This window comes from Silene latifolia, chromosome 2, assembly GCF_048544455.1.
Source record: "Silene latifolia isolate original U9 population chromosome 2, ASM4854445v1, whole genome shotgun sequence".
Lineage (NCBI taxonomy): Eukaryota > Viridiplantae > Streptophyta > Magnoliopsida > Caryophyllales > Caryophyllaceae > Silene > Silene latifolia.
Window position 1 is genome coordinate 108978406 of NC_133527.1, and position 15569 is coordinate 108993974.

At 38.6% G+C, this 15569-nt stretch overlaps 1 protein-coding gene across 1 annotated transcript in view; it reads right to left on the bottom strand.

Moving 5' to 3' along the window:
- The window catches only part of LOC141630039 (uncharacterized), a 104108-nt gene extending 88827 nt beyond the window's left edge, over positions 1–15281 (bottom strand). The window contains exon 1 of the mRNA XM_074442930.1: positions 13813–15281. Coding sequence (XP_074299031.1) covers positions 14114–15214 — 1101 coding nt within the window. The 5' untranslated portion in view covers positions 15215–15281 and the 3' untranslated portion in view covers positions 13813–14113. The remainder of the gene's footprint in view (positions 1–13812) is intronic.
- Between the last annotated feature and the right edge of the window lie 288 nt (positions 15282–15569).

The window sequence follows — 15569 nt, forward strand, 5'->3', positions numbered from 1 at the left end:
CTTGGACCGAGGGTTTTGATGGTAGCCAGTTGTTGCTTCGGCTGGACAAACACATCTCCTACCGTGCGCACGAGGGCTTGGTAAGTTGTGCCATTTGGTTGAATCATTGTCATTTTTGACATTTTAGACCTGAATAGGTATTCTGACGTTGTTTGTTTTTTATTTCAGGATATTGGTACCACGAAGACTTTCTCAGGCTTCTCCAGTTTTCTGGGTTTCTACGACGTTCTCCGAGCCGGTACGAGGGCGTTGATAGAGAGGTTGGCTTTGGGGCCGTTGGTGGGTGCTTGGCCGGATATTCGAAGGGCTTCGATTAGGTCAAACCTGTGTCTGATCCATGCCATGTTGGATCGTTACTGGGACACGACGTCGTCGTTCCACATGGAGTTTGGGGAGGTCGGCATGACCTTAGAGGATTTTTCCATGATATCGGGCCTCCCCTGTTGCGAGACGCCTGTTGACTTATCGGAGACACCAGAGAGAGTGTCATCCCCCGCGGTTACTCTTTTGATCGGCAGTGCTTTGCTCGAGCCTTCCGACATCACTCCGTACTTGATTGCGAGCTCATATGTGAGGGATCACTTCAGAAGGAGAGTGGTGGGATACGCTCCGGCGCCGTTGGCGAGTCCGGAAGCGGAGGCTAGAGCCGACGCGTAGGAGGCGCGATTGTGGTTTTGGTACTTCTTGGGTACCACGTACTTTGGTGACAAGGGTGAGCGCTTGTCGACCAAGGTACTTTTTCTTCTTGCCGACCTCGACACTTTGGGTCAGTTTGACTGGGTTACGCCGGCTCTGGTGACTTTTACCCGGTACTTGCACGCTACGGTTCATCCGGAGGCGATAGGAGATGGTAGTTCTCCTGCTTTGGTTGGTACCGGCCTCATCTTGGAGGTACGAGTGATTTTGTAGTTTTTGTTGAGTTTGATTTTGATTTTGATTTTGATTTTGGCAATTTTTTGAAAAATTGGCTGATTTGTGTTTGTTGTGTTTGGTTACAGGCTTGGCTGTACGTTTACTTCGTCCCTCAGCGCTCGGGGACCAATGGTGGTGTTCCTTCGACCTACCCTGCCGTGAGGGATTGGACGGTGGCTCGGAAGAAGTCAACTTACGAGGACTGTAGGCGTCGCGTGAACGCCTGTCGAGTTGCTGACGTAAGTTGCTATTGTAACACCCCCATACTCCAAGTGCCTTACCAGGACCACTCAGATATAAGGATACTACCATCTCGGTTACCCGGGGCATGATAATCATAAGACAATAACGAAACAACATTTAATAGTATAACTTTAGTGAAAAGTACAAACCAAGCCAAATCCCAAAATACGGGTACAAGTTCTCAAACCAACTATCTAATCAACTAAATGCAAATTTTATTAAACTACTAAGCTACAGCGGAAGACTTCTATCGTCAGACAGTGGCACGTCCCAGCAATCCCATGTGACTCAACTCAAACCTGCTCAATTACTGATCACCATCCCCGAATGGATCACCGCAGGTTTTATAAACAACAACACGGGGTTAGTACTAATCACACAATCTATATATATCAACAATACGATAAACAGATATTTCACACCGTCACACACACAATCACATAAGTCCCATCAATCTCAATCACCGACTGTCCACTGGACCAGCCCTGCCAGTGGGGGACCGCAGCCGTACCCACCAAATCCCCGCTCCTCATAATGAGCGATAACCCTGTCCATTAATGTGCACATCCCCTTCCGTGGCGGGTTCCACGAAGGGCAAAACTAGAGCGTGAAGCCACTCCCGCAAGTGATTTCAATCAGCCGAGAACGCATCTCGAGAACCAGAGACAACCAATCACAATCAACAACCGTCACAATACAATTACGATATTATTCAATCAACCACAACACATCAACATCACATTATGGGACTAATACTGAGTAGGAAATCCTACCTGGAAAGCACAACTATCAGACGGTCTCAACATCTGTATCAAAAGGCCTCTTCTACAAATCCTCCTCTTATCATATATACACATAATTACTACCAATCATAATCTACAACAAAACCCCCAAATCCATATCTTAGGGTTTAAAAAACTTAAAGGAAAAACTATAAAAACGGTACATAGATCTTACCCTCGACGCAAGGATCTCAACGGTATAACGAAAGGTGAAATCCGACCTTCCAAACTACGGGATTTGCTAACAATGCGATTAAAGTGAAGAACGTACTTTGCTTTCTCTCTTAACAGTAATTAGGTTTTGAAAAAGTGTTTAAGAACAATGACGGAAGTATTATATACCTTAATCGCATAATTAACAAAACCCGAGAAATAACTCCCCGTAAACCGGCTACGCGATCGAGTAACTAAGGTACTCGATCGAGTATCCACGTTACTCGATGGAGTACCCAACAGGTCAGAAACTATTTTAAACTACAACTCACCCTTACTCGACAGAGTAACGCCTACTCGATAGAGTACCCCGAGACTAATAAATACGTAGTATTACAATCTTCCCTCCTTAAAAAGAACTTCGTCACCGAAATTCAACCCATACATAAAAACAAACATACTAACTTGGTCAAGACGCAACAAAGCTACTAAGAACTCAAAACAAAACCCCAACTTATAAAACATGAAACCATGAACCCTTAACACCAACTCCACCATCTATTCCTACCTCTCCACATCGCTCACGATGTCGTATCAACTACATCATAAACTCTCCTGACACTAACTCCATACACTACCAACTACCATCCTTTAACGCTGCTAGCTCCATAATATATTATCCACTACCAAATCCAAAATCAAGACACTCATAGACATCAAACGGAATGTTACATTCTACCACCCTTAAAAGGAACTTCGTCCTCGAAGTTTAATCACACTCATAACCTCATCATCCAACTGTCAACACTAGTGAAATATTCTCACACTCCTAAACATCACACTACTACAAGCACGGCCATGGCCTTTTAACAACATCAACCACAAAATATACAACTTCATTCTTTATGCTACACCAACACTCTACTGTGAACATAATAGCATATGCACAACTATCAAAATCTCTTTTATCGCATCCTACTCCTCTGAAGATAAATATTACGTCCTCGTAACTCACTAATACTATATCCTTAGTTATATCTTCTCATTATTCTCATCACCATCACATGTCATAGATAACCACCTATACTCTAAGCACTCGCCATGCATATATCCAAGGCTCTCTTACTTAAACAATTCTCATACTTCAATTCACTCGTCACACCCCTAACCTGTACCTCAAAATCTTTAGCTTAACCCATAACTTCAACTTTTCCACATTACCGCAATACGACATACCTCTCTATATAAACTATATAAAACTCCCATCGTCAAAAGCATAACTCACGATCCACACTTGTTAAGTACACTTACACTAGCTCTTCAAGTTCTTTTCTTTCATTACCACAAAACTCATACATAACTTAACATGACACCAAATCCCAATACCCTTCACTCACTATCTCAACAAAAGATTATGAACCACCTGCGGCTTTCAGATCATTACAACACATGTTCCACGAATTACTTGCCATGACTATGACTACCGATGCCTCATCTTAAAACAAGATCAAAATTACTGTAACAACTTCTCACAACTATGTCCCATCAACAGAATGTCACTATACCATGACAACAACGAAAACATATACAACTCTCTTTCATATCATACTCTACCCTCATTCCAAAACTTAACTGGTAAGAAACATCAATAAACAAAACAACTGTCTATCTCGTACAAACCGAAACTCACAGAAGCCACATCGAGACAAAACAACAATTTATGTGTAACTGGTATGTACTTTCGAAACTCGAATCATAAACATCCCGCCTACTCCACCACAACCGGTGACGGCATCGCAACACCGCCACCAACAGCCACACCGCAGTGCGAAAATGCCCGCATCACAACACTAAATACCGTGCCCGGATCACCACCCGAGGCACCACAACCACATCGATAGTCATCACAACTTACACTATCCCATAAGCACTGACTCAACATAACTTCTCGGACAAGAAAAACTTACTCAAATCCACTTTACTAAATCACAAAGCAACATATTATATGAATTAAACAGATAATAACCTCATGAACCTCATCCCCTTACCACATCACGGAATAACATATATCATGAATACATACAAGTATAACCAGTCATGCCAGATCAATCAAATGATTACTTTTTTAATATCATTCAATTAAATTACCTTGTCCAACATATATCACGAACATTCGATAACGACTTTATAACTATCACACCATACCACTTCCCGTGAGGTCAGAACCTCGCACAAACATTTATACACATCATAGACCCGTAATCACATCCACCTAGTCAGTTCTGATCACGTAAGTTACCACTCGATAAACGTTACCTGTCGCCCGAGCTTAACTCATATGCCCCTCATAACATATTCCCCCATTCGCATAACCATCACCTCATGCCAAGTATAACCATACCATTACTATTCAATTATTAGCACCCGCCTCATCTGACCACATCTTATACTTCCTTACAACCATACATATCAATCCGGCCTCTACAAAATCAACCTCATTAGAATTGCTACCTTTCTAATATACCATCACCCTTAACCACTAGTCACAAACCATAACACTACCACTGTCCGGGCATCAAACCTCTTACACTCATCTCTAAACATCACGATTTCTTTCCTATCTGTGGTTAATATCCCAAATAACGAACATCAAATCCATCAACAACATTACCTCAACATTCTTCCCAATACTATCCTTAATTGTATAGTCACCCGGCTCACCACCAAAATCTCATATCATGCAGATATTCTACCAACTTCTTACTCCCTTAATTCCTCGAAACTCATGATTAATCATGTTGTCCTGAAACTTCTATATAACCATTAATTTATTTACTCTTGATAGTATCATACATCTCGACGATTCCTTACTTTTATGTCACATAACTCCGGTCAACATTTTCCTAGTTTTACTCCCCTCATTCTTTTCTTTTACACTTGACAAAATCAATTAACTATTCAACTCCTTATCACTTCTACCTAACTCTTTAGTGTTCCGGTTACTTTCCCATTGCTCCAAGACTCACATCTCATTATTTTTTATCGATATCATCTCACTCTTTCTTACGATGGATCTTCTCTTATAATGCTATCACTCACACTTGCAACTAATCAATCCATAAAATCAACGTTTAATGTTCAACAATTGCATCTCCCTTTTTACATCTCTAGAAATCAAAATTCCTTTGATATCGCTAATTGTCCAAGGAAATCCCACAATAGTTTCACCTCTTAATATACCAAATCTCCCAAACTCACTCACTGTCTACAAATCCACCTCGCGACATGTCTCCACAAAGTTCAATATATACCACTCTTCTCAACCCCTTTAAAACGAACTTTCACTATGTATATTCTTAACCCACACGACTCCTAACCATCTCCCTCCATAATTCTTTACACATCTCAAGTTGCCACTATCCACATCCTTACTCTCAATCCTTTTATTCTCACGTTCCTTAGACTCACATCATCCCTTGCCCATATTCACTTACTTTTACGTTACTCAATACACAATCATATCACTCATCTCATCTCATCTCAGAAAACATGCTCTATGTCTCAATTAAGCCATAACGATCTTCCTTTTCTTTTTCCACTATCTATCGCAACCACATATAACTCATGTCCTCCCACCAAATTCATACTCACCACATGTGCCACTCACTACACCACAAGATTGGGTAACTTACGCGTCAAGACCAACATACATGCAAAACAATGCATAAAGAAGCAAAATAACACCTTTGAATTAAACATAATATGCAAGGAAGTCAAAAGATAGGCATATGACCCAAAACAGGGGTCACTAGATCGAGTACAGGCCACTCGATCGAGTAAGGGACTTACTCGATCGAGTAGTTGAAGATCAGAAGCACATAAAACAAATCACCAGGGCTACTCGATCGAGTAACTAACGTACTCGATTGTGTGCCGCCTACTCGGTCGAGTACCAAGGCTACTCGATCGAGTACCTACGCATTTCTCAGCACTGTCCAGTTTTCGTAAAACAGCCATAACTCACTCATTTCCTCGTCGTTTTGGGCGTGTGACCTATCATTAGAATCGTAAAAGAACAAGCTATCACCTCCAATTGTAATCACATTAAAATCATTTATACATATCAATTTATAAAAGTTTAAAGACAACCTCTTTATAATCGAAAAACATAACTACTTAATTTTACCTCCAAACAACTTAAACGACAACATGGTAAACAAAAACAACCCAATACTCATAAAACTAGTAGTCCCAATCACATGTTACTATTTTCGAAAGCAAAGCAACAACATTCATCATGCAAATAATTTATTTAACTTGCCAATCATGACTTACCCACATGCTTTTATTCGATCACTTTTCGTAAACAAAACATACTCATACATTACAAATCCTATTTCCATGTTACTAATACAACAATATTACAAATACACTTCGTCACCTAAACATATTCATAATCACAAAATTCAAATTCTCGTGCAATTGCCACTCCATCTTTTCCAATCAATTCATCCATTTCCACCACATTCTTCATACAACATATAAATATGAACAACAGTAGACATGTATAAGAAATAATTATATAAAATTACACAAACAAAATTATATATAATCATATCACATATGAACTACTTCCTTTTTCCACCACATTACTCATCATTCTCATACACTTTTCTAACAATTCCAACCAACATTGTAAACCAACTATCATGCAACATGCTTTCAATCAACAACATATGAAATCACATCATCACCATCTTTTCTACACATTCCCCATTATCCACATACGTACACCCACTGATTCATGTCACACATCACTATATAGATACACAATTCACAAGATAAACACATAGCGACCCCGACTCATATCCCATGTTGACCGGTTCAAAATTGTAGGGCGAGTTCGCGACTTCAGGACATCTCCCAAGCCTTTGCATTAGCTCCTACAACCTTTACCCCGGGTTCATTTTAATTGACTCCCTATATTCATTAGATTTATTAATTACAGGTTTCAGGATCGTCTCTCTGATACCATTTGTAACACCCCAATACTTCAAGTGCCTTACCAGGACCACTCAGGTATAAGGATACTACCATCTCGGTTACCCGAGGCAAGATAATCATAAGACAATAACGAAACAACATTTAATAGTATAACTTTAGTGAAAAGTAAAAACCAAGCCAAATCCCAAAATACGGGTACAAGTTCTCAAACCAACTGTCTAATCAACTAAATGCAAAGTTTCTTAAACTACTAAGCTAAAGCGGAAGACTTCTATCGTCAGACAGTGGCACATCCCAGCAATCCCATGTGACTCAACTCAAACCTGCTCAATTACTGCTCACCATCCACGAATGGATCACCGCAGGTTTTACAAACAACAAAACGGGGTCAGTACTGATAAGGGTGATGTCGTCGGGTCACATCCAATCAAACACATTTATAATACTCAACATACAACTAGTTAGTGGTAAGTCGAGGTCGATCCATGGGACGGTGTGCTTTGGGTTCTAAGCCTATCTATCTCAATTTATGCTAGTGTCACAATTTGGTTGGGGTTGTAGTTGTGTCCTAGGCTAATACAAGCAATTAAGTAAAACAAGCAATAAAAGGAAAGATGTAAACAAATGGTTAAAAGTGCTAGAATATCATGGGGTCATAGGGGATTCATGGTGTTGATCATACAAAAATGATTACAAGGTTGCAAGCAATTAATGTTGTGGGGGAACCGAGTTGGTTTATATCTTACGGTTCTTAGGAAGAGTTGGGTCCCGGAGCCGAATCGATTAGATTGTACAACACCTACAAGTCGACTTACTTTCCTCCTAATCAACTTCTATGCATGGTCTAACAAGACTCGAGTTGGTTTATATCTTACAAGTCAAGTTGAGTAGATAAGAGATGGTTGTAAATGCAAGGACTCATAGGCTTAGCATTTCATCAAACATAACATGTGAATAAAGTTGACATCACAACAAGCAAGCAATTTAAGCATGAAAACATATTAGATTAAGCATGAATCAATACCATGTTGGTTTCCCTTAATTACCCACTAATCCTAGCTAAGAGACTACTCACTTATTATCAAGTTTAGCATGTTAACAAGGTTTTCAATCATGTTAACAAGGTAAAACATGATGAACAACTAAGAAAGATTAACAATAATTAAAACAAGGATTAAGAGGATTATACCTATGAAGATTCCAAAACAATAATGCAAAGAATAATAGAAGAAACTTGATGATTGATGGAAGGTTGTCAATCTCCCAATAATAACCCAATAATCTTCAATTACCCAATAATAAACTTGAATAATAAATTTGAACAATAATTATGGAAAGATTAATGTGTAATTTGTGGAAAGATTAAAGAGTAATCTTTTCTAATCTACTCCTAATCTAATCTAGGAGGATTTTCTACTAAGAGAGCCTTCTTTCTAATCTAATAAAACTTTTCTAATCTAATAAAACTTGATTGTTTGATTATTACAAATGGGGTATTTATAGTGGAAATTAGGTGAATGCATTAGGGTTAACTAAGGGCTAAACTAGTAATTACACTTTTGAGTTTGGAGCAGGGAGACGCCGGTATTTTTCGAAGGAAGGGCGTCTTTTTTTGAAGCTTGAAGAAGACAAAATTGTGATGTGAGGGAATCCGGGCGTCTTTGGGTCGGGACGGGCGGATTCGGTGGTCTCTGCCCGGGCGTCTTTGGGAGAATCCGGGCGGATTGGAGCAGGGGAAGACGGGCGGATTTGGAGCAAGACGGGCGTCTTGTGGTTCACGTAGCAAGGGAAAACTTCCTGTCCAGTAATACGCCCGCCCCGAGCGAAATATGGGCGTCCTGGGCTTCAACCCGAGCGGGTTGAATTTCACCCGACCGGGTTGAGCTGTATCTTGAGCTCGGATTGTAAAACGGACGTCATTTTCTCATCCGGACTCCTATTGGAGTGATTCAAAAGCCTAGATCACTTGATTTTTCGACGCCCTTCCATCTAGCATATTTTCAGAGCCAAAGGAGCAACCCTTGGTTCGGTTTTCAAGCGATTTTTTCTTGTAATGCCTTCCCTCTCGTCATTCTTACTTTTAACCCTTTGATCCTTCTACATACACTTTATTCCTACATCTTTGGACATCATTCTTGCCTCCTCTTCATACTAGTCCATCTAATATCATCAATAAGCTTCCAAATATGCACGAAAGACGGGAATTTCCGCCTTATTATCTCCTTTTCTACAAAACATATGAAATGCGATAGAAAAGCAAATAGGAAGGTTTTGACAGATAAAATGGCCATGAAATGCTATAATAGTATGCAAAATAGGCTCAATTAGGGCACTAAATGTGCGCAAATAATGTTCACATCAAATATCCCCAAACCGAACCTTTACTCGTGTCGAGTAAAGAGGTGACTAAAACTAGACCTTTATTTAAACTATCCTAATAACATAGCCGATATGAGACAATTAGCGGGTCTCACTTCGCCCCTTCAACTCACAACAAGACAACCATGAGGTAGGATGCTTTCTTGCAAGGCAAAGTGGGTCTTGCCAAAATGGCGACACATCCAAGCATTAAGCACACAAAATCAAATAATGGATGCATCTACAAAAGGAATAGCCACTCCCTCATCAAGTGGCGGAGGAAACTAAAAGAGAACAAATTTAAGAGCATATAATCCGTCTCAAATACTAGTTCAACAAATTACTAAGGCTAAGAGGATGGCACTAAATCACCTCCAAATGGTGTTAAACTATGAAGAGTCTATTGATCCAAAATACTCAAGAGGGGGGGGGGGGGGGGGGAATTGAGGATTTAAAACTTTTTGAAAGCTTTTTCGATTGTGTGAATGTAATTGATTATTTAAAGTTTATTGATTAAACTTTAACTAATCAACTAATGATTGTAAGCAAAGTAAACGAAAGAACGAAACAAGAGGAGACACACGGATTTTTGAAGTGGTTCAGTTTCACAAGTCGAAACCTACGTCCACTATTCTCGATTAATAAATTTAGTACCTTTCTACGGATTACAAATTTACTAACCCAACTCGTACAACTAACTCTAGCTGTAACTCAATGAGTACCGTTAAATACTCGAGTGACTAACTTACGCTAATAAGAAAGCACTAATAATTCTAACAAAGGTTCACGTTAATGAACAAGTTCAGAAATCAACTAAGCACTATTATCTTATAACGATAAATAAAGAACAAGTATGCGAGTTTTGTAACACACGACCTTTCAAAATCAGCAAATCGGTTTTCGCTAAAAACACACGGTTTGCACTTTTAAAATATGAAAACAATTTTATGCTTAAGGTTACTTTTTAGATGTTGCAAATAACAAAGTATTTATAGGCAAGGAAGAGGAGGGCCACACAGTTTCTATAAAAACCCTAATAGCCGAAATAAGATATAATTGCAAATTATATCTTCTTATTATCTCTTACCTAAAGACCATAAAAGATAATAAAGAATATTCTAAAAGATAGAATATAATCTTTCAAATATTATCTTTACTATAAATTCTAAGATTATGATAAGATTTCCTAAAACAAGAATATCTTTTATCATAAACAAATATATAAGTAAGATATACAAGATATGTAAAGATTATATTATAGAATAAAATCTTTACCTAATATCTCTTAGGTAACACGGCATAACACGGCTCATAGGCTCGTGAACCATGCAAACTTTAATCTTAGTATATAATTAGAATTTAGGTTTAGAAGAGGCTAGATGGAAACCCTAATTGATAGTAAAGTCCAACTCATAAGTTGACCCAAAAACTATCAACCAACGCCAACCATAAAACCGGACCTCACTAAACCGGGCTTTATAAAATAAATACTTTCCTTAAAACATATAAAATAAACTTTAAGAATTTGTAAAAACAATTTTCGAATCATTTAAAAGTCGTGTATGAAAACTCAAAGATTTCAATGTTATAGTACAAGAGCTATAACATTGAACTCTTTTACTAGTAATGTTATAGCTGCAAAGCTATAACTTTACTAATTAGGAAACTCATTCTCTAATTACCATTACGAGATAATCACCTATACTATTCTAATCTTCAAGGAGATCTTCGATTATAGGCTACATCATCATCCAAGCTTGATTAATCTTCTAGATGAACTTCGTCTTCACATAATACTTGAATGAATCTTTGGATTGTTTGATCTTGATAGAGGGCTTGAACTTCTCATGTACCCGTCACAATCCTCTTTGTTGTTTGTAATAGGTTAATGCTAAAACACTTAACAAACGATTACACACAACAAGTATATAAGATGTAAAACACCTTGACATCATCAAAACATAATTATATGGTCCAACAAACTAGACTACTTTCGTCCTCAATTTCCAAATGCTTTCGTCAAGAGCGATCGGATGGTGTGGAATGATGATCCCTATGATGCTAGTAGCATATGACATGACAAGTCTCGAGTTCTCTACAAAAGTAAAGGTCATGGATCGTCCCAAGCTCGACAAAGTGGCTTGACAAAAAGGCTTTTTGGGAATGAAATGCTCAAATCTTTATAAACAAGGGTGGATATGACTAGTATTCAAAAATTGACCTCATTCAAATTTCATATTTCAAAAATTAGAGATGGGGTTTGTCCCTTCCGAGCTAGTGTCCTTTGCTTTCGCCAATCGCTTATTAGGCAACCGGTTAACCTCTAGACAATAGCTTTTTGGGGTGATAGTCACTCTGTCTCTGGGCGGTTGAATTCACAACCGTGTGGGGGCCCAATTCAATGGCTCCCTCTCCAAAGCACATCGAAGTGGTACGCCTCCATCAAAATAACTAAAATTCTCAACATTTCAACATTTCATAACATTTGAGGTTTTCTTGGCAATAAATTACTTCCACATACAAAATCTTTGAAATGAGCACTTCAAACTTATTGATATAAAGTATTTTTGGGTTGCCTTACCACAAGGTCAATCAAGGTCACCTAGACAAGTTAACCAAGTCCACATCGCATCACGGGGTTGGAATAGGTGACTCACATGCAAACCCTTGACTAGGCTTTGGGTCATGGGTCAAAAGACACTAGTATGACACAATCTAGGGTGTTTTACAACCATTCTAGTAGGCAAAGTCTTAAGTTGAAAAAGTATTTGTAATGGCTTAGTTGCTCTTGTCAAAGTTCTCAATTAGGCACTTTTCAAAATATTTCATCTAAATGCAACTAAATGCCATGATGCAACTATTATATACATCCTAATGCAAGTGATTCGACCAACTAATATGACATATAAACTAAATGCAAGTCCTAAGTTCACATTGTTGTACCGCATCAATCAAAATAAAGCCACATAGTCAATAACATAAAGAGGAAAAAGGAGATTGGAAAGATCATACCATGCGGTCTTCATGATCCTCATGTCTCGGATGTGGCGTAGTCAATCAATGTGAACAAGGATAGAACAAACACAATATATACAATAATATATATATGACTACACTACAAAGGAAATGAACATGTTTTTGATTTTTCAAATTTTCAAATTTTTATGGATTTTCGAAATTTTTCAATTTTTATGAATTTTTGGAATATAAATTCCCATCCCCCACTTTATTTTGGACATTGTCCTCAATAGGGCTGTTCAAAAATGAGCCCGGACCGGTGAACTGGACCAAACCGGACCGGCCGGTCCAGACCGACCCGGACCACATGCCATCCGGTCTGGTCCCCGGGTCTGCAAAAATTAGTATTCCGGGTTCCGGTCCGGTCCGGTCTGAACCCGTTGAAACCCGAACCTGGACCGAAGACCGGCTGTAAGAGCGTTCACTGAAACTTTCTCGTAATTTAACTCTAGATGATGTATAAAAAGTGACATGTGGCGGTTGGATATAACCCTTAGGTCACCAAGAAAGAATCTATCTTTTACTTTGATATCTCTTCCGCCTCCAACTATCATTTCTTTACTGTAAAAAAAAACTATTGTTTCACTCTCATCTATGTCCATCTCTCCCTCCTTCCACCTTGAAATTCCAGATCTCCAATATAGTATCTTGCACATGATTAATTTGTTATGCCTTTAATCTTCAGCATCTTTGGCTCAACTTATTTCTTCGTCAACTCTCAAAACTTCATCTTCAGTATTGTAAAATGTGTAGTCAGATCCAACAACAAAAACAAGACAATAAGGGCGCAAATTTGTGTTTTTCTTGCTTTTAATGTATAACGCGAATTTTTTCTATTTAATTTTGGTGTTTGCTTTACAAAAAGTTAGATTTATAGAAACTCGATGAATTTTTAATGCTTATGTTTGTTACGTTTGTGCTTCGATATATAATCTTCAATTTTTTGTAATTTAAATTTTACAACGAAGGATGATGAACGGATTAACGGTCCGGTCTGTGGTTTTGGACCGATAAATCCGGTCCGGGTGGGATCCGGTCTTTGACTTGGCGGTCCGGTCTCCGGTTCTTCGTTTTATAGAGTTCCGGTCTCCGGTCTGAACCGGTTCGGTCCGGTTCTGGACCGTTGAACACACCTAGTCCTCAATGTACACGTAGGAGTAGGAATGAAAAAGAAAAACAAGTTTTTGGATTTTTGATTTTTTTGAAATAAAGTACAAATGCACTGATATGATATGAATGAATGCATGCTCTAACTAAATGCAATTCTATATGGCATATATAACAAATGAATGCAATCTAAACTATACTAAATGATGCATGATTTCTATTAAGCTATGGTCACCTATGATCAAACCTCCCCAAACCGATTTAAACACTATTTCTAGTGTAGAAATGAATAGGATTGGTCATTAATGATTATGCATGAATTCTAATCTATATGCAACTATCTACATGAATCATGTGAAATATATATTACAATTCAACTATACTATATGAACTAACTAATGTAAATGCAATATGAAATATAATACAAATGCAAGCTAAATGTATATGTATATAACTAAATGCAGGTGTAAATGTAATGCAAAGTCAAGGAAAAAGGTATCTTACAAATGGTGGTTTGAGGGAGGACTCCACCAAACTCATTCCTTGTTTCCATGGTTATTGATCTTGTCCATGTTGCTTAATGCTCTCAATAACCGGTCAAAGGCTTGAGCACAATCCTCAAATAAGCATGAATAAGGTTTGTTCCAATTCAAGATGAAGCTTGGCCAAGGGAGCTTGTCACTTATTCTCTTCTTCACCTTACCCTTAGCACTTGATCTTTTGCAATGCTTCAAACCAACAAGCCCATGATTCTTGTCAACATAAGGTATGAAGTGTGGTTTATATTCGTCCGGAGACTTCCACTTACCACCTTCTCTTTCAATTTTTGTGATGATGATAGCATTTGAGTTTTTCAATCCTTCTAAAGTCGAAGGAGAATTCTCATAACATTGATGACTGGATACCTTAGAAGTTGACATTGTGGGTGCCAAATTTCCACAAGTAGCTTCACGTGCAAGTTTCTCTTTGAGCTTTGCCACCAAGTAGCTTTTGTATGATGCCTTGACCTTTTGAAGAAGGTCCACCATATCCTCTCCAACAATCATTGGCTCCATGGTAGGGGCCAAGTAGTCTTCATGGGAAATGGGGAAAAGGAATTCATCTTCTTCATGGAAGCATACCTCAAACTTCTCAAGGATGGGCTCCTCAAGTAAGGAAATCTCACAACTCCATTCCTCTTCTTCATTGCAAGATACATATCCCGCATAAGCTTCTTCCATAGGCTTGTCATCATCGCTATCTCCATATAAATCATAGATGGGGGCTTCACTCCTCTTCATTAATTCTTCCTCCACCATCTCAACATTCACATCAAATGATACACCCTCATACTCACAAAGGTTAAGAGTATTTGGCTTACTCAACTTCATATCTTTCTCATCAAACACCACACTTTCATACTCACAAGAGCTCAATGAGGTTGGCTCTTCCCACTTCTCATCAAAGGTAACTCCTTCAAACTCACATTCATGGTCAATGTCTAAAGAGTGGTGAGGGGTAGTTAGTTGGGTTTCTTTTATTTGGGCAATTTGAATTTCCAACTCCTCACCTTGAGTAACAATACCTTGAAGAACAATGTCCCTTCTTTGGCTCTCTTCTAGCATTTCTTTGAAGAAGTTTTGTTGATCTCCCATCATTTAGAGAATCACATTTTGAATAGGTTCATCTTCTTGTTGTGGGTAGGTGTGAAAGTGGTTGTATTGTGGCATTTGGAATTAGTTGTAATGTGAGTTTTGGGTGGTTGGTTGTTGTGGGTATTGGATGTAGTGATTTTGGTGGGGAAAGTTGGGGTAGTACTTAGGATTTTCATTGTATGAGGTGTAAGGTAGGTTTGTGTTGACTTGGTCCTCAAACTCCCCATACCCATAGTCATACTCAAAAGATCCACCACATACTCCATGTACCAAGTCTTCGGTCATCATCATAGCAAAGATAAAGATACAACTACAAACATGGAAACTACAAGAAAACGGTAAAAACGAACCTTGAGGA